The sequence below is a fragment of the Zalophus californianus genome, chromosome 8, assembly GCF_009762305.2.
Source record: "Zalophus californianus isolate mZalCal1 chromosome 8, mZalCal1.pri.v2, whole genome shotgun sequence".
NCBI classification, from domain to species: Eukaryota; Metazoa; Chordata; class Mammalia; order Carnivora; family Otariidae; genus Zalophus; species Zalophus californianus.
In genome coordinates, this window is record NC_045602.1 from 31,466,156 (window position 1) to 31,483,444 (window position 17,289).

A 17,289-nucleotide genomic window follows, 5' to 3' on the forward strand; every position below is an offset into this window, starting at 1 on the left:
ACCAAGTGGCAGGTTCCAACTCACGACTTTTAGCTGCTGTTGTTCATTGCAAATGCTGGTGTCCTACTTTCCGGTTCTGCTCTGAGGGCCTGCTACCACCCTTTCCCCTCAGCCTACAAGGACTCAACACAGGTGACGCTGGTTCACACAGCTGGACTTGACCTTCTTTGTTCAGTGCTTCTCTGTCTTCCAGCAGCTTCTGTCCTATCTACCAACCTCCATTCAGCTTCACTGAAGCTCATTTGCACCAACTCTCCTTCAAAACTATTTTTCAGCCTATTTTAATGTATAGTTTTATAAATTTTAACACACGTATAGATCTGTTTAACTATATTGCCACAGTCAGAAACCCCCCAAAACTCCACCATGTTCTGTAGTCACAGCCTCCGTCCACCCCTAACCCTTGGCAACCAGGGATCCACTCTCCATCACTTTAGTCTTTTTGAGAAAATCACAAAACTGGATTCATACAGTATGTAACCCTTGGAGGATGGCTTCTTGACTCACTGGTGTTTCCTCGAGATTCCTCTACGCTGGTGCATAAATCGGCTGAGTTCATTGCTTTTTTATTGCTGGGTGTCACCCCTCTGCATGGATGTACTAAGGTTTGTGTAGCCAATCACCTGTGAAGCACACTTAGGTTGTTTCCAGTTTGGGGTGATTATGAATAAAGCTGCTATAAATATTAATATAAAGCTTTTATGTGAGTGAATTTTCATTTCCCTAGGATAAATATCTAGGAGTGGGATTGCTGCATCACACTGGACCATTTTGCACTCCCCACCAGCAATGTTTGAAAGCTCTAGCATCTTCACCTTATCTCTAGCACTTATTATGATGAGGTGTTTGTTTTTTAATTTAGCCTCTATCAAAGGTTTGTGGTGGTATCTCATTACGGTATATTTTTAATGAAAAAAATAAAGTAGATTTGAAAACAGATCACATCACAGAAAACAATGGTGAATACAATGCTTTTAAAGATTTTACTTATTTATTTGACATGGAGACAGAGAGAGAGCGCACAAGCAGGGGGAGCGGCAGGCAGAGGCAGAGGGAGAAGCAGGCTCCCCGCCGAGCAGGGAGCCCGATGCGGGGCTGGATCCCAGGACACGGGGATCCTGACCTGAGCCAAAAGCAGACGCTTAACCAACAGAGCCACCCAGGTGCCCTGGTAAATGTTATTTTTATATAAGTATGTAAGTACACAGTCACACACATAGGTAATACTAAGTCATAATGCAAAATATATTTTATACTGCAGATTATGGTAAAAAATGTCTGAAAGCCACTGTTATACCACAGAAGGAAGACCCAGGATTGGCATTTCTGCTTGCTTCAGAGTGAGTTAGAACCTCAAAACCTTAACTAAGCTCAACATGATGGCAGGGAGAAGAAACCGAGGTCAGACTTGAAGGGCACGGATTGAGAATGCAGTCGGGAAAGATGGTGTCATCAGCGCTGAGAAGCAGGTTTAACAGAACTCACTCCTTTGTTCATTCTTAACTGTATATGCAAACCATCATTCAGTAACAAGTTGTTGGCACCTGGGGCCTGTTTTAATGATTGTACCATCGAAGAGAGATGTGCTAGATCTACAGATTTATCTACAGGACGTATTGAAAAATGAGGGTAGACAGCTCTTAAAAAAAAAAAAAAAAGTCTATTTAATGCATTATACCTCCCTAAACGGTATACTGCATGTATAAAATAATGAGGTCATTTCCATGTGTTGTTGGGGACATAGGTGTAGACGGACCGTCTCACGGCTGACAGGAGTGTGTCTGGTTGCATCCTGGAGAACATGCTTACCGTCCCCAAATCACGTAGACACAAACCTGCTGACCTGACAGTTCTGATGGCGGGTATGTTGTCTATTAAAAACTTCTCACAGGTCCACAAGGGAACATGTACAAAAATGTTCCTTGAAGCATTATTTGGGGACACATGAAATCGGAGGCCATTTGGGTGCCCATTCCCAAGACCTGGATAGAGAAAATGCGGATGAATGCCCGGAAGCACGAGGCAGTGGGCAGAAGCCACGGGGTCGGACAGTACTGAAGGTATCGTACGAGGAGAAGACTAAGCGGCAGGACGAGATATAGAAAGCACTTGCATACATTAAAACCACACGTATAAAAAACAATAATGCAAATTTTGCTGGAACACATGCAAACAAAAAGTACCCATGAAGCACCGAGAAAAACAAAAATAGGCAGGTAGGAATAAAAAACAGAATTAAACATTTTTAAGAGAGCCTAGATTTTCCAGGCTGGTGGAGTGACTCTTAGCTCTGACCTGAAGGGATCTTAGTGGCTGCTGGGTTTGTGCTGTTATATTGTGCAATTTGTACAATATTGTGTTGTTTATTTAGTATAATACTTACTTAGCTAGTTAGTTGATTTAGCCTATCACCTAGAGGGATCTCAAGTCATCTGATACTAGTTCCAGTAGCTCCAGGAAGCTGTTTTCAAAGGCAGGCTTCCCGTCAACATGCCAGTCTCCTTCATGCCTTGGTTTTGTACTCTCTCTGGTGGATGTTGTGTGTTTACCCTACTCAAGTTCGCTGAGAGCAGGAAATGTTCTGACTGGTCACATGAGCCAATATCCAGGGTGGTGTCCCCCTATCAGAGAGAATTCTTGAATTAGGCCACTTCACAGGCAACTGGTCCTACCTATGAATGGCCTTTGGCTCAGGCAAGGATCCTTAGCCCAAACAGATTGTAGAAATTTTAGCATTATAAAACAAAGCATGACCTTTCTTTCTTTCTTTCTTTCCTTTTTCTTTCCTTTTCTTCCTTCCTTCCCTTTTCCTTTCTTTTCTTTCTTCTTTCTTTTTCTTTCTTTTCTTCTTTCTTTCTTTCTTTCTTTCTTCTTTCTCTTCCTCTCCTTCCCTCCCTGCCTCCCTCCCTTCTTCTCTTTCTTTTTAATAAGGAAGTTTAAGGATGCTTTTCTCAGAAGAGAGGAGTGTTGTGAGTCTACCTGGCACTTCACAATGTCAGTCACACCCTGACTTCCGTGTGGAATGTGCCCTATACAGAGGAGATGCATGGCTGTGAAACCCAAGGATCAGAGGGACTGAAACAGACAGACTAGACTGTCCCCCTGACACAGCCGGGTTGGAAGGTGACACTACAGCATGAGGACAACAGGTTTTGGACTTATGTCTGGGGACCATCCAGACACTGCCAAATACTCAGTGTAGGACACGCTTCATTACTGCCCCGCACACAGACTTCTTGCGCGGTTATGCTTAGCGTGGTGATTCAAAGAATACGTGCTCCATGTATTCTGGTTGCGCGTCTTCCACTCATACCTGCCTCGCGTTGGGAAGTGTCAGTGTAGACCACACAGCTTGTGTGTGAGCATCAGCAGCTCCAGGCATCAGTGGTCGTTTGCCTGTAGCTTGCCCAAACCTATTGAAAACCAGATTTTCTCCAATCTTTCCCATTAAAAGTAATTGCTTCTGAATGTATTCTTTTTCTTCCCTTCTCTTGAGAATTATAGCTAGTAGGTCAGAACTGGAGAGCAGGGAGCGTGTGAGTCACTGAGGCGAAGGGAGGGAGTGTCAACAGCCCAACTTTTGCAGAAAAATGGACTGGCTTCAAGGTCAGAGAAATAACCTCTATGCGTTTGCAGCAATCGTGCCTGTCTTCTGTCTAAAGCTCCATCCATTTCCCACCCTGCACTCCAGCCTTATATTTTAGTGGATTGATTGGGGAGAATTCAACTCTGCTTGACATTTTTGCAAACGCCTGATGCCACTTAGAATTTTGTTAAAATTTCTCCTGTGGAAAAATGTATTTCACTCGTCCTAAAACTCTATGACCATTCCGAAGATCCTGTGTTAGCCCATTTGGAGAACAAGTGGGTTTTCTCTTAAACCAATTTATAGCCATACCTTTTAGTTGCTGCAATGACGTTGTCAAGCCAAGGCATCAATAACACTGTGTGCACTTTCACTTCCCAATTTCTTTTTCTGTTTTCACGGTAATGGGAGCTTCGGTCTGGAAGAAATGAGAGCCCTTGGCACTGCACACCCTGTCATCTGTGCGGGTGGGGAGGAGAGAGCCTGGAGAGTCCCAGCAGAGGCCCTGGGAAGTCACATCTTTCACCCAGTAGAAAGGTCAGCAGGAAATATTTCCACAGAGTATGTGACAGAATGCTCTCCTCCATTCTATTTTTATTGGACATGAATTACATTTATTAGTTAAGGCACATGTACCTTAAAAATGAATGAACGAATGTGTATCAACCAAATTGAAAACAAAAGCTTTCAAAACACACACACACACGCGTGTGCACACGCGCACATATAAAAGCTTTCGTGACAAAAGGAAACAAAATGAATGAATGAAATACTAAAGGAAAGGACTGGCGTGCTGCTGAGGGGTGAGAGTGCATCCTGCATTTTTTAGATGAAGCAAAAATAAAAGGTCAGAGTCTTAAAAGTCTCAGTCTAGTCAATCTTTCAAAATTAAAAATCAACTCCCACTTTGCTAGGTGTTTGCCACTGAAATTTAACTTCTGTGTTGGTTCTCATAAACTCAAAAATATAGAGATCAGGAATTTGATAGGAAACTGAATCCTGAAAGCATATTTAAAAAAAAAAGCAAGCAGCCTAAAATGTCAAATGACCAAGTAAAATGTTTAAATGCAACATTTTAATTCAAGCACTTATAAGTAGTAGTTGAAATAAATGGATGCACTAATGAATGGAGGCATGTTGAAAAAAATGTAGCATATTTGCTACAACATAAAGTAAAACTTTGTAACAAGATTATGAAAGTGATTTTTATTATTTTGGTAATGGTGTCCAGTTATAGGTAATTACAGATACAGAATGTTTTTAATCTGGTATATTGAACAGTAAAAAGATACATGTTAACACTGTGTCACCAAAATGTATTTCAGGTACAACTATGTATGATAGTTGCTCTGTACATGTTAAAAGCAAACATGATAAAATACAATAAGAAAAGGTTAAATAAAAAGTTATCGTTGAGCTATAAACATCTACTAAAGTACCACACAGTGTGTCATAGCTAAGAACATACAAATTAATATAAATGCTATGCAACTACTTGATCTAATATAGATCTAATAAGGAAATATTAAGGACATAATAGCATTTCACAGGTGAAGGCTAAGTTCTGAGACATGAAAGCTTTCAGAGAAAAATAAAAAAAAGCTTTCAGATAAACCCACAAAACAAACCTGAGACATCTTTTTGTTTGGAAAAAAGTAATCTTCTTGCAAAGTCAAAGCTTCAGTATATAAAGGAAGCATTTAAGAAACAATATACTTTAACTATCATCATAACCTGGAGTAGATATTCTGACTACAATAGTGACCAGCAAATACATTCTTTCTCTGGAAGAAATAAAATAAGGTTTTCTGATTAAACCAGTAGCTGGATTATTGTAGCCTCCAAGTTTGGTTATTTGTATTTGTCTGTTTTGGGTTTTGATTTTCTTTCTTTAACTAGATTATAAAATATAGAATAACCCAGTTGTATTTAAATAAGCCAGGTAGCCTCCAAGAGCCCACCTCACTTCCTATATAAGCACAGCTTTTCCATTGCCAGAAGTCCCAGACGAACTGAGCCTACATCCATACAGATTCTAGCACATCTGGACTTGGATGACTTAATGATGCATCCAGATTGGTACATGATTACTCTTGGTACCACACATGTCTCAGAGTAAGTGGGCTAGGGCAGCCTAATTCCTGTCTCGGCCCTGCTTAGGGGTGGAGGGTAATCACGTTTTCGAATAGCTGGTGACAAAAAAATTTAAATGTACTGACTAAGCCCGATTTCTACAGTTGGCTTTAGTGCCTTTAAAAATACTGGCACAGTTCTACATACTCAAGAGGTAGAGCTATGAGATCCTATTGATTAAAATTATACAAAATGTTTATTAATAAAAGAATTCCAAATTACAAAATAGATTGTCTGTGTTGTAGATTTTTTTTAAGTCTACTTAGGATTTAACGTTGGCCCACGAAACATTTTTCTAAATGTTCATATTTCAAATTTTGTGCTTCAGATGAATTAATTTGGAATGAGTGGGGAAAAGTTTAACCATATTTCTTCCTTTTCCTCTCTTTTTTTCTCACCACCCCTATGCACAGCCGTCACTCTTCCCTTTGTAATTTTGATTAAAAGATTCCAAAAAGCTTAACAGAATGTAAGAAGCAGTAAGCTTTCAGGACATGATATATCTTCCTCTGCAAGTTCACATGCAATGAAGTTAAAGCTCCAACCTTTACTTTGAACTTTCGCCATCTTCTATAATGCATTTTGTGTGTGTGTGTGTGTGTGTGTGTTTTAAGGTTTTCAGGCTCTTTACATAAATGGAACATACGTATTTCATTCAGGCTTCATGTTTTCACAGTTACCAAAGTGACTGCTCACCAGGCCGGCCATCCTGAACAGCATGCCCGATCTGATGGGCTCCAATGGAATATGATGCAATCTTCAAAACAGCCTTCTAACACTACCTTCTGATTCTGACTTTCCAAAACACAGACATGAACACTATTTTTAAAAAATCATTTAAGAAACTAGGCCTATTATGATGGGAATCTCCCCCCTGGTTCTCTAATAAAGAGAACATCTAGATAATTCATTGCATTTTTCCCTACTCATCAGGCAGACACAGGTTAAATTTCTCTGCCTTGCCCAGGCTAATGGTTAGATTTCCAGTAACTTCAACTGGAACTCAACAATCAGAATGGCTCTAAAATCTAATTAAAATTTAAGCATGCCAAGAGTTTGGAATTATAACATATTAACTTCATCTCACAAGAAGATTCTAGATTATGAATATAATTTTAGAAAATATCTTATAAAGTAATAAGGAACACATCTTAGAGATCCAATTTTGAGATTTTTAAGTTCTCATTCAAGTAGCAGATGAGAGAATGGACTTTGCTTTACCTTGGTTTCCATCATGTTAAAATAGGCTCATTTCACGTATTTGAGCCCAAATTGGTTGAATTATACTTTTTCATTTGTCTTTCTTTTGGAAAGATGTACATTATTCAAACTTTTCTTAACCAAAACAGCTAATACTATTTAATAATCTACTAACTAATACATATTGCTTATGATAATTATAATATAAATATATTGACTAGTATTTGGTGACTTTTTTAACCTATGAAACTTCCTGAAATTAATGCATTATTATCATATACTATAAAGCTTAGCTGGGCCAGTAAATCTTTTTTTTTCTCATCATTGAAATTCTGTACTTTGGCAACAACAAAGGTATAACTTCGACTTAGAATTTTTTTACAATTTAACAACTTACACTTTAAAATTCCTGATAAATCATTGAAGCCTACTATAATCACTGAATCAACCATACTATTAATTTCTTTATAAGCAAATGACTTTATGATTTATGCAAAAAAAAGAGAAAGCATATCACTAGGCAAAAAGACAAATCCATCCATGTAGATACTACAGCCTCCCTAAACTATTTTTTATTGAAGAGGTGAGAAAGGAATTTCTGGTCTTTACCCTTTTCCCCTATCACCCTCAATCCCATGTCTTACACTGAAATTATTTGCCTTTGCATATTCAACAATATATTCTGAAACTTTGCTTACTACGATTTTCCTACGGAGCAGATTTCAGCAGCGGAACATCCATCTCGGACCCCACCCACGGAGGCATGGTCACTGAAACTCTTCTTCATTCACTCATTTGCATGTGCACACATGTGGGTTTCAACTCCCAAGGATGCTCCCTCCAAGATACTATTTCCAGCACTCATCATTGTGTAAAAATTCTTTGGACCCTTTAATTCTTTGGCTCCAAAACCCTTCCAGGAGCTCCTTCATAGCCCAGTGCTCCTCTGAGCACATGTGTGAAGCACATCATCTGCCGGTCGGTTGATTTATGCTCACTCTAGAGGCTAACTGAGAAAGTGGCGCAAGGAGTTAGCAAAGTCTACTCCCCATCCCCCCCCCACTTGAGTACTTCTAAAATTCGAGCTCGCTTCCTTGTGGCTTCTCACTGGCAGTCCTCCTCGGCTTGAAACTTTTGGACAGCACTATCGAGGAGCTCCATGGACTCTCTGAGAGTGACGTTGATTCGAAATGACTTGGGTTTAATGGTCAGACCGTAATTAAAATCTATCTTCGAGGGTTCATCTGGATTGGCCTTGAAATTGCACTCATGAGCCAGGATGGAAATGAAGAGAAACAGCTGCATCTTGGAAAGCTCTTCCCCAATGCACCGCCGTTTGCCCACGGAAAAAATCATCACGCTGCTGGCCAGGTCCTTGTCGATGAAGCCGTCTTTGTCCAAGAACCGGCCCGGATCAAAGTCCTCTGGATTAGACCACTTCACTGGGTCATGATTCACAGACCACTGGTTAACAAAAACCACCGTGTCCTTGGGAATGTGGTAGCCCAAGACAGAGGCGCTGGTGGTGGTGGCGTGAGGAATGGTGACGGGCACGAAGCTGGAGAAGCGCATGGCTTCATAAAGAAAGGCCATGACGTAGGGCAGGTTGGGCTGGTCATCCAGGCAGGGTAGCCGGTCTCTACCCACGACTTGATCCAGTTCGGCCTGGACCCGAGCCTGCACTTCAGGATACCTGTTGGGTTGTTAACACAGAAGGAGAAAATAAGTGAGGAAAACGAATCCTTCTTTCGTCTAGAAAGCACATGACCATTTATTTTAATTCCACCTTCTTTATCTGAATCAGTGGCTGAATTAACACTGCCAGACCCCCAAAAAAGAAAAGAATCCCAAACAGCTTCCTAATTTCTCACTAAATTACAGGATGGATAAACTAATAGTTCTATTTCCTGTAATAAGCCTTACCTGGCTAATGTTCTCTTTCCTATCCTAAGTCGAAAATAGTCTTAAGTTTTCTAGCCTGAAAAAGCTCCTAACGGACAAAGCCAACTTCTCCGTGAGGCACAAGGACCCACAAAACTTTCCAAGGGCCCATGGAAATGTTTTCATTTCATTCAAAATCAAAACAAAAAAAAAAGAAGAAGAAGAAGAAGAAGAAGAAGAAGAAGAAAAAGAACTATTAGGTCAAAGAAAATGTTTTAATATCTAATTTTAATATCTTTATCTTTATTCCAATTAGTAATAAATGTCATTAAAAATCTCTTATGGGGTAACCTGTCTACAGAGGCAAGAGCACCCAGGGCCCACAAAGGTAAAAAAGCAGCCCCAAAAGTGGATCCTTTTTTCCTCTCATCTCCCAGGATAATTCTAGCACATACACTGCTCTCACTTCACACAAATTGGTGCTCTGATAGATAAAGCTACACATCTTCTAAACTTAAAAGGAAATTCCCAATATTCGAGAGACAATGGTACAAGCTGTAATGGTTATTGACTCTTGGCAATACAAAAGTACTGTCCTTTTGGAAAACAAAATCTGAGTACAAAGCAAGATGCAGAAGGGTAACTCCTCCCCACTCTTTTTAAACCCAGTCATCCATGCCTAGAAATGTATGTGCAGGAAACAACAGGTACAAAAATGTGTAACTACAACAATAGCTGAAATTTTAAAAATGCAATCAACACTATTAAAAGAAGTGATCAAAAATAATGGGGATATTATGACAAAAATAATAGGGAGCCATCAAAAAATCACTAAAATCAAGTTTAAAAGACAGGGAAATGTCCATTACAATAAGTGAAAATGTCGGAAGTTAAAAAAAAGGTAAAAAATTATTGCATCTCTGAAAAAAACTTAAGCATGTATGGTATGAAATTATGGGTGATTTAAAAAACTGCTTCATGAACATCATACTTCAGGGGTCTGCAAACTTTTTCATGAAAGGCCAGATAGTAAATATTTTAGGCTTTGCTGACCAAACCCCCTGTCACAACTATTCAGTTCTGCCTTGTGCTAGGAAGGCAGCCACTGACAATACATAAATGAATGGGCATGGTAGTATTTTGCTAAGAAACTTACATACAAAAATGGGTAGTGTAATTTGCCAACCTCCGTCATACTGTCTTTTCACTAAAAAGAAGAAAAACATATTCATCGGCTATCTTGAATCGAAAGTGACTCCAAAATTGTTTACTTTTGCTGCCCAATTCAGTTTCTGATATAAAAAAGGGGGGGGCGTTTCAAAAGATGATATGCTTCTGGTGGGATGCAAAGGACCCATTGATATCATTTTGGGATGTCTTTTCCCGATTATTGACTTCTTTGTATTTGATTTCTGCTCATTGCCCATATGTGTTTCTGTGCTCTTAATACTGAAAACAATGTTAAATATACAAAAAATTCCATTGATAAAAGTATTTGCACAGGATCTAAGGACATAGAGGTTGCAGGATTCTAATAAGAAAAGAAGCAGTCTTTGCCTTCCAATGTCTGGATTGCCAGCAAATTCAGCATCCCCCGCCGCTTCCTTCTGCGCCAAGAAATGGTACAACCAGGGCTTCAGGTCTCTCAAGGCAACCAAGATGTGCCTTGAAGGAGCCATCTGCCCCTGGAGCAGGGTTCCCAGACAAAAACAGGCTGCTCTGTTAAATCTAAATTTCAGATAAACGATGGCTAATCGTTCAGCAAAAGCATGTCCTGTGTGAATTTTCTTTTCTATTTTCTAAGTCTGGCAACACCCTATACCAGCAACCCGTTTGCGTCCTGCGTGTAGAGCTTCCCAGAGGTCTGCGACCACGATCCAGGTGGGCACTGCCGACCAGCTTGCCAACCGAGCCGGGCCCGGGAACCAGAAAAGTCCGTCCGCAGGCGCCCCCTGGATACCCTGTTTGCCTTTCGAGGCGCCGCTCTGCGCTCGGTAAAAGTGACTGCTTCTGCAGGTTCTGGGGGTTTTTTTGTTTTTGTTTTTGTTTTTGTTTTTTACCCGGACGCTTCTAACACAACTAGCGCGGCGGTTTCGTAAACCCAGCACAACCTGCTAATTTCTGGCCGCCTTCCTAAAGCTTCCGTGCCGGCTAAGCGCGGGCGGGGCCGGCCTCCGAGCGCTCCCTCTGCCCGGGAACAGAGTCCGGACGCGCGGCTGGCTGGCAACGCCGGGGCTAGGCGGCCTCTGATCGGCGCCCGGGACTGGCCGAGCCGATTCGCAGCTGTGTTCGTTGAACATATTGCCCGTTACCCTTTCTTTTGGAACCGTGCCAATTTTGCTTCTGCTGTGCCAAGGAGGCAGAGATCGGGGCTGATCTGCGGACACTTAGAAGATCTTGCCTTTCAGGGGGCTCCCACAAATGTGTCCCCAGTTGGAGAGGTAGAGAGCCACAAGATCAAAGATGCGGGCGGTCGGGACCCTGCTGGGTAAGGTGCGCGCGCGGGCTCGGCCAGCACTCTGCCTTCCTTCCCGAGCTGCGCTTCCGCGCCGCGATCTCAGCTTCGAGAGGTGCAGAACCTTCGAAAGGTTTCGGCACAGAACCCCACACCCTGGGCGTTCGTCGCGACCTCAGCATATTCTAGTCCCCCACCCCACTCCACCTTTTACAGGGGAGGGAAGGAAGGCCCGGCCCACGCCTGCTGGAGGCTTTACCTGGTGAAAAGGATGAGCAGCCACTGCAGCGCGGTGGAGAGCGTGTCCTGGCTGGCGCCGAAGATGTCGGTGACAGTGGCCGGCACGTACTCCAGGTCCAGCCGCGCGCCGCCGTCCTCCGAGCCCTCCGCCGCCTCGGTTCCCGCGGAGATGATGAAGGCGTCCATCATGTCGCGCGGGCCGGCCCCGGGCTGCAGGCTTTCGCGGTGCCTCAGGAACTTGTCGAGGACGAAGTTGCTGAAGTTGCGGTTGAGCTGCTCGAACTCGCGGAAGGCGGTGCGCACGGGGTTGGGGAAACGCTGCAGCCAGGGCAGCACGTCCACCAAGCTGCCCGCGCCCACCGTGCGCCCGAACTTCTGGTTGTGGCTGAGCAGCTCGCGGAACTCGGCGTCGTCGTGGCTGTAGCGGCAACCGAAGCACACGGCGCTCATGACGTTCGCCACGGCCACCACGGTCAGGGGCCGCGGGTCCACGAAGGCGCCGCCCGCGCTGCCGCGCACCAGCAGCGCCACCAGCTCCCGCGCCTCGCCCAGCACGTGGCCCTCGAGGACGCGCCGGCTGCGCGGCTGGCGCGTGGAGAAGGCCCGCATGGTGCTGTGCGCCGCGCGCCGCTGCACCTTCCAGCTCTGGGAGTACGGGCCGAAAGCCAGGCTGCGGCCGCCGGACACCACGCGGAAGGAAGCGAAGCGCGGCCGGTCGGCGAAGGCGGCGCCCTGCTGCACCAGCGCCTGGCGGATGGCGCGCTCCCCGTTCAGCACCACCACCGGACAGTTGCCCAGGCGGATCTGGAAGACGTCGCCGTAGCGCCGCGCCAGGCGCGCGAACGAGAGGTGCGGCGCCGGACCCATCGCCGCCGCATTTCCGATCAGCGGCCACGCAAACGGGCCCGGCGGCGCGGACCCCGGCTGCCGCCGCCGCTGCCGCAACAGCCACTGGCCCACGTGCACGGCGGCCAGCACCGAAAGGAGCAGCAGGAGCGTGGTCTGTTGGGACGGCAGCGCACTCGGCTGCAGGGGAGCGTCGGCACCGAGGGTGGTGGCCATGCTGGAGAGAGAACCGCGGAGGCGTGACGCTCAGGTGTGCAGAGGAAGGAGCCGGCGCCCCACGCCCCCACCCCGGGCGTCCGGCTACGGTGCGCTGTTGGGAAGGGAGGAGGTCGCGCGTAGGTCAGGGCGGGCTCACCGGGGAAGCAGCAGAGGACGCTTCTTCCCGTCCCAAACCCATTCCTCTAAGGAGAAGGGAAAGAGCGCGTTTCCACCTCTCTGTGCCCCGGACTCTCCGTCCCCACCTCAACCCCCACCTGCGTAACGGTTCCAGCAATTCGGGGACAACCCGGAGGGCATCAAGACGGAGGCGCTCAGTTCCCTCTCAGTGCCTACCACCCCGGCCCGGCAAGGCCGCGGGAAGGCGGCTCCGCGGATAGACTGACCTGCGAGGTGGCGCGGTTTCCAGCGGCGCGGGATGGACGGCTCCGAAATCGGGCCGGGGCCTCTATGGAGGGCAAGACGTCTCCAGGAAATCGGAGACCTCGCCTGGACACCTGCTGCTCTGGGAGCTTGAGCACCCACTCTGGGGCCTCTAGACGTCGTCCGAGCTAGGGGCGCTGGGATTGGGCTGGGGGCCGAGAAAGGTGCCTCCTTTGCCGAACCCCGCTATACCTGGGGCCTCGGCAAAGCCGGGGTTTTCTCGCAGAGTGCGGACTGAGACTGGGAGTCAACGAGTGCAGCCAATTCCCAGCCCTCAGGACCCCCGCGCGTCTCTAACAGCTGGTGTCGCCGAGGCGTGGCCCGTTTGCACACAGTAACGCTGGAGTCAAAACGCGCCATCCCGCCTGGCTTTTAAGGTCTGTCGGGGGGAGAGGGGGGAGGAGATGGTGGAACCTGGCGGGGCGGGGCTTGCGGGGGGCGGGGCGCCGGCTCCCTTCCAGCCGCTCAGACCCCGACCCCGGTCGCTGGGCTCCCGCGGTCACGCCAAATGGCCGCGATTCTCCCGACGGCCTGGGCTCAGTGGCTGGCGGCTTTGCTAGAAGCTGCGGTGTGAACTTCCCGTTTGCCGGAAAACCACTCTTAATCAGTCGCTCCCCATCGAAGCCGCAGCTTCCCGGAAGCGCGCTGGGAACAGAACCTGCGGGTCCCGCGGCGTTCTCCGTGGGAGCAAGCCCCCCGCCCGGAGCTCACGACCCCCCTTCCCCCTCGGTGACTGAGCTCCGTTCCCCGAGACAAACCCGCTCGGGCTCGTTGGGCGCGCGGGCCGAGAGAGGGAACCTGTCGGTTTGGGAACGCGGAATGCCGGGTGGTGGCGGCGCTTGCCTTTTACAGCATCCCTAGTTGTTTTATTTTATTGGAACTTTCTTGTAAACAAATGAGGCTCTTTGCCGCGCAAAGTTCTGCTTCCCCCTCGCGCAGCGAGATCAAGAATCCCCGTAAGACGCCGCTCCCAGACCCAGGGCCCGGGCCGCGCTTGGCACACAAAGGCCGGCGCTGACCGGGCGCAGCTGGTCGCGAGGTTTCCCGCTTCGCAGCCACCCAGGTGGCGCCGCCCACTGCCCCGCGCGGGGTCGCGCCGGCCGCGTCCGGGACCCTCGGCGGCACAGGGCCGGGAGCCAAGCTGGGGCGAACTCGCGGCGAGGAGCGGAGGGACAATGCTCTGATGATCCCGGAGGGAGGGACGAGGGGGAGGAGGAGCAGGAGGCCGTTCTCCTCGCGCCTACCAATTTTATCGGGTTGAAGTTTCCTCTGGTGTCCCTCCCCCTTGCGTGCCGAGCAGGGCTTTGCGTGCGCGGCTTCTGGAAAGTCTTGGGCTCTGGTCATATCCTTGGGCGCTTCTCACGGCACCTGCCACGCCGAGGCGGCGGGGGCGGGGGCGGCGGCTCAGGGCAGCGTGCCGGCCGCCACCACCCACCGCGGCGCACGCACGGCCGCACCCCGGCTGGCCAGCGAGGCGGACGCCCTGACCACCCTATCGGGGGCGGATCTGGGCGCTGTGAACTCGAGATGGGGACGCTTCCTTCGAAGGGAGGAAGCCGGAGGTGCTCGCGGCCCGGTAGCTTCCCCGGCCGGCTGCGCCCTTCCTTACAGGCTGGTACAAAGCATTTGCAAGCTCCTGGGGAGCAAAGGCCTTCTCCGCAAGGCAGGAGAAAGGGTGAGCCCGGGGAAGGGTGGGATGTATGGTAGTTGCCCAGGCTGGAATTTTATCTCCGGGCCTCTGGGATCCTCAAGCGTCAATATAAAAGTGGGGCATTTACCACGTGACAACTCTGCGCTTTGAGTATTACCCATGCTGGAGATCTCTATTCTATTGCTTCTCAGTTTACAGAAGTGGAAACTGGTGTTCGGAGAGGTTATGTGACTTAACCAAGATCACACACACTGCAATAATACAATTACAGTCATACAGTATAATCTTGGGGCGCCTGGGTGGCTCAGTCTGTTGAGCCTCATACTCTTGATTTCGGCTGAGGTCATGATCTGCGGCTTGTGAGATTGAGCCCCATGTCCACTCCCGCTGGGCGTGGAGCCTGCTTAAAATTCTCTCTCTCTCCCTCTGCCTCTCCACCCCTCTTTCTCCCTCTCTAAAAAGTAAAAATTAGAAAAAAAATACAATATAATCTTAAATGATTTCTCTTTTCAAGGAAGTGATTGAAATGCTTGATGGTTTTCTTCCCCTTCCCACTTCTTACCAGCTATCAAGAGGTGAAGCCAGAATTTGAACCCCTTGAGTCCCATTCCAGATCCATCGTACCCGTTTGTGTGGAAGGAAATCCTCAGATGTAAAAAGCACAAACGCTATCTCTCCTGCCTGCCTTTTAAAAAGGGGGGGGGAGGTGCCTGGGTGGCTCAGTTGGTTAAGCGACTGCCTTTGGCTCAGGTCATGATCCTGGGGTCCCAGGATCGAGTCCCACATCGGGCTCCCTGCTCAGCGAGGAGCCTGCTTCTCCCTCTGACCCCCCTCCCCCTTGTGCTCTCCATCCCTCGTTCTCTCTCTCTCAAATAATTAAATAAAATCTTAAAAAAAAATTCAGCTGGAAGAATTTTTTTAAAATAGTTGTTTTTGTTTACAGAAGTGAGGACTCTGAGGATCACAAAGAAGAAATAGTGTGGTCACCTTTTGCAATAAAATTGGATGAGGGAGGCCTGTGGACTATGCCTCATAACTGACCTGGAAATAAGTGGTTAAATTTTGAAGAAGCCTAAAGAGGTGTCTGAAAAGAGACACCTTCAGTGAGAGACTGAAACCAACAATAAAACATCTGACCCGATAAGAAAATGCTTTTTGTAAAAGTCTCCATTCAGCAGTTTTTGAGAGGTTCTCTGAAAATGATTTCATACACTGTAATGGAGCACTCGGATCCATGATGAAATTATTTTTGAGCAACTGGGTAAATAAGCATTGGTTTCCCAGAGCTGTGTTGGCCTACACATCCTTTGAAATGAGTTTCATAACCTTACAATGTCCAGCTTTAACAAGACCCTTGCCTAATAATTCAGTTCAAGATGGCTGCATGCATCAGTCTCTCAGTAGGCATTAATTTAATAGACAGGAATTGTCTGTGGGCTTATGCCAATTCTGAGCCATCAAACATTCCTGAAAGCTCTATCCCAGCATCCCTACCAGAAACAGAGCAAATAGGGGTTGCCTTTAAATCAAGTACATTACTGTTTTCAAAAGTATAACCCAAGGCTGTTCCTAAGCCCTCTTGTTAATAATTCCTGAATAATGCTGTATAATTTTTAGATAAACTAGATGCATGCCCTCTTGCAATAAGATAATAAGTTAAGCATATCCTCCAAGCTATGGTGCCTTGGGCTCAGCTCTTGTTCTAGGACATGCTCTAAAAAGCAGAGTAACCAATTGGGTCCATGCTGTCAAAAAGGCAAGTCCTTATCAATTATGACAGACCCAAGTGATCGGCTATGATAACAGCTTCTCAGAATTTGCAGGTCTCAGATTCTCTCAGACTTTGTGGTGGAGGATCCATCTGGTACTGGACAGAGATGTAGGGTAAATCCTAGGTGGCCCGTGGGGACCCCCGACCCAGCTCAAGGCAGGGCCCTCTCTCTAGTGAGAATCTACACCAGGCTCTTTAGTTATCAACACAACTTCTCAACCAAACCCAGTAGTATTTAAGGTCCTGGGATCTCCTTTCAGTCAACAGCACAGGATATGGGAATTTCGCCCTCCTAGATCCCAAACTTGAATTATGTGATGCAAATAACTTTCAAAAGAACAGCTAAGCTAGAGAGAGAGTTTAAAGTGGAGGTTTGAAACACCTTATATTATACTGATTCCAAAGAACAGAAATCGAGCATAAGCTTGTTTAAGCAGACCAGGAATGCACTGGCTCATGTGCAGAGAAGGATAACTGTGGTACCTTACAGGATGGAAGGATCTGGGGCTGCTCTCCCCGATCTCTGTTATGCTGGTCTCTGCTTGGGCTTTGTTCTGGAGACTCTCCTCATGTGCTGGGCCAGCCCCAAATGAACCACCCCAAGAAAAAGAGAGTGTCTCTCTTCCAAGGTCATTATACAAGACCCCGGAAGGACTCTGACATGCCAGGCCAGCATCGGGCCACCCTGTGCCAACGGTCTAGGTCTGATATCAGGAAAAGAGGGATGTGGGAAGAGAGAACTTTTGTCCATCACTCCCTTTTGGGTTGAAGAATACCCCAAACCTATTATCCTTATCGTCATCATTTTGTTTTTTTTTAAATATTTTATTTATTTATTTGGATTCGGGGGGGAGGGGGGAGGGGTAGGGAGAGGGACAAGCAGACTC

At 46.9% G+C, this 17,289-nt stretch overlaps 2 protein-coding genes across 3 annotated transcripts; one reads left to right on the forward strand and one right to left on the reverse strand.

Moving 5' to 3' along the window:
• Window positions 1-6,113: 6,113 nt before the first annotated feature.
• LOC113937594 (cytochrome P450 1B1) lies at window positions 6,114-13,957 on the reverse strand. Of its 2 annotated transcripts, none has more exons than XM_027622122.2 (3): window positions 12,944-13,957; window positions 11,515-12,558; window positions 6,114-8,612 (listed from the first exon to the last, which is right to left on the reverse strand). In XM_027622122.2, exons 2-3 carry the CDS (start codon window positions 12,555-12,557, stop codon window positions 8,024-8,026), a joined length of 1,632 nt encoding a protein of 543 aa, XP_027477923.1. In that variant the 5' UTR covers window position 12,558; window positions 12,944-13,957; the 3' UTR covers window positions 6,114-8,023. The 2 variants fall into 2 exon arrangements, with proteins under 2 accessions (XP_027477923.1, XP_027477924.1); XM_027622123.2 differs by having other exon boundaries at window positions 11,515-12,651.
• LOC113938387 (translation initiation factor IF-2-like) lies at window positions 13,489-15,703 on the forward strand. The gene is made up of 3 exons (XM_027623831.1): window positions 13,489-13,550; window positions 13,955-14,655; window positions 15,575-15,703. The coding sequence occupies exons 1-3, from the start codon at window positions 13,489-13,491 to the stop codon at window positions 15,607-15,609; spliced, it is 798 nt and encodes a 265-aa protein (XP_027479632.1). The 3' UTR covers window positions 15,610-15,703.
• The last annotated feature ends 1,586 nt before the right edge of the window (window positions 15,704-17,289 follow it).

What these genes read in the sequence shown, in the direction of transcription:
- LOC113937594 (XM_027622122.2), bottom strand. Translation starts at nt 12,557, where the DNA reads ATGGCCACCACCCTCGGTGCCGACGCTCCCCTGCAGCCGAGTGCGCTG. An exon ending in CTGCTCATCCTTTTCACCAG is followed by an intron (nt 8,613 to 11,514) that starts GTAAAGCCTCCA and finishes ACAACCCAACAG; the next exon opens with GTATCCTGAAGTGCAGGCTC.
- LOC113938387 (XM_027623831.1), top strand. Translation starts at nt 13,489, where the DNA reads ATGGCCGCGATTCTCCCGACGGCCTGGGCTCAGTGGCTGGCGGCTTTG. An exon ending in GCTTTGCTAGAAGCTGCGGT is followed by an intron (nt 13,551 to 13,954) that starts GTGAACTTCCCG and finishes CGCCGCTCCCAG; the next exon opens with ACCCAGGGCCCGGGCCGCGC. An exon ending in TCCGCAAGGCAGGAGAAAGG is followed by an intron (nt 14,656 to 15,574) that starts GTGAGCCCGGGG and finishes TTTTGTTTACAG; the next exon opens with AAGTGAGGACTCTGAGGATC.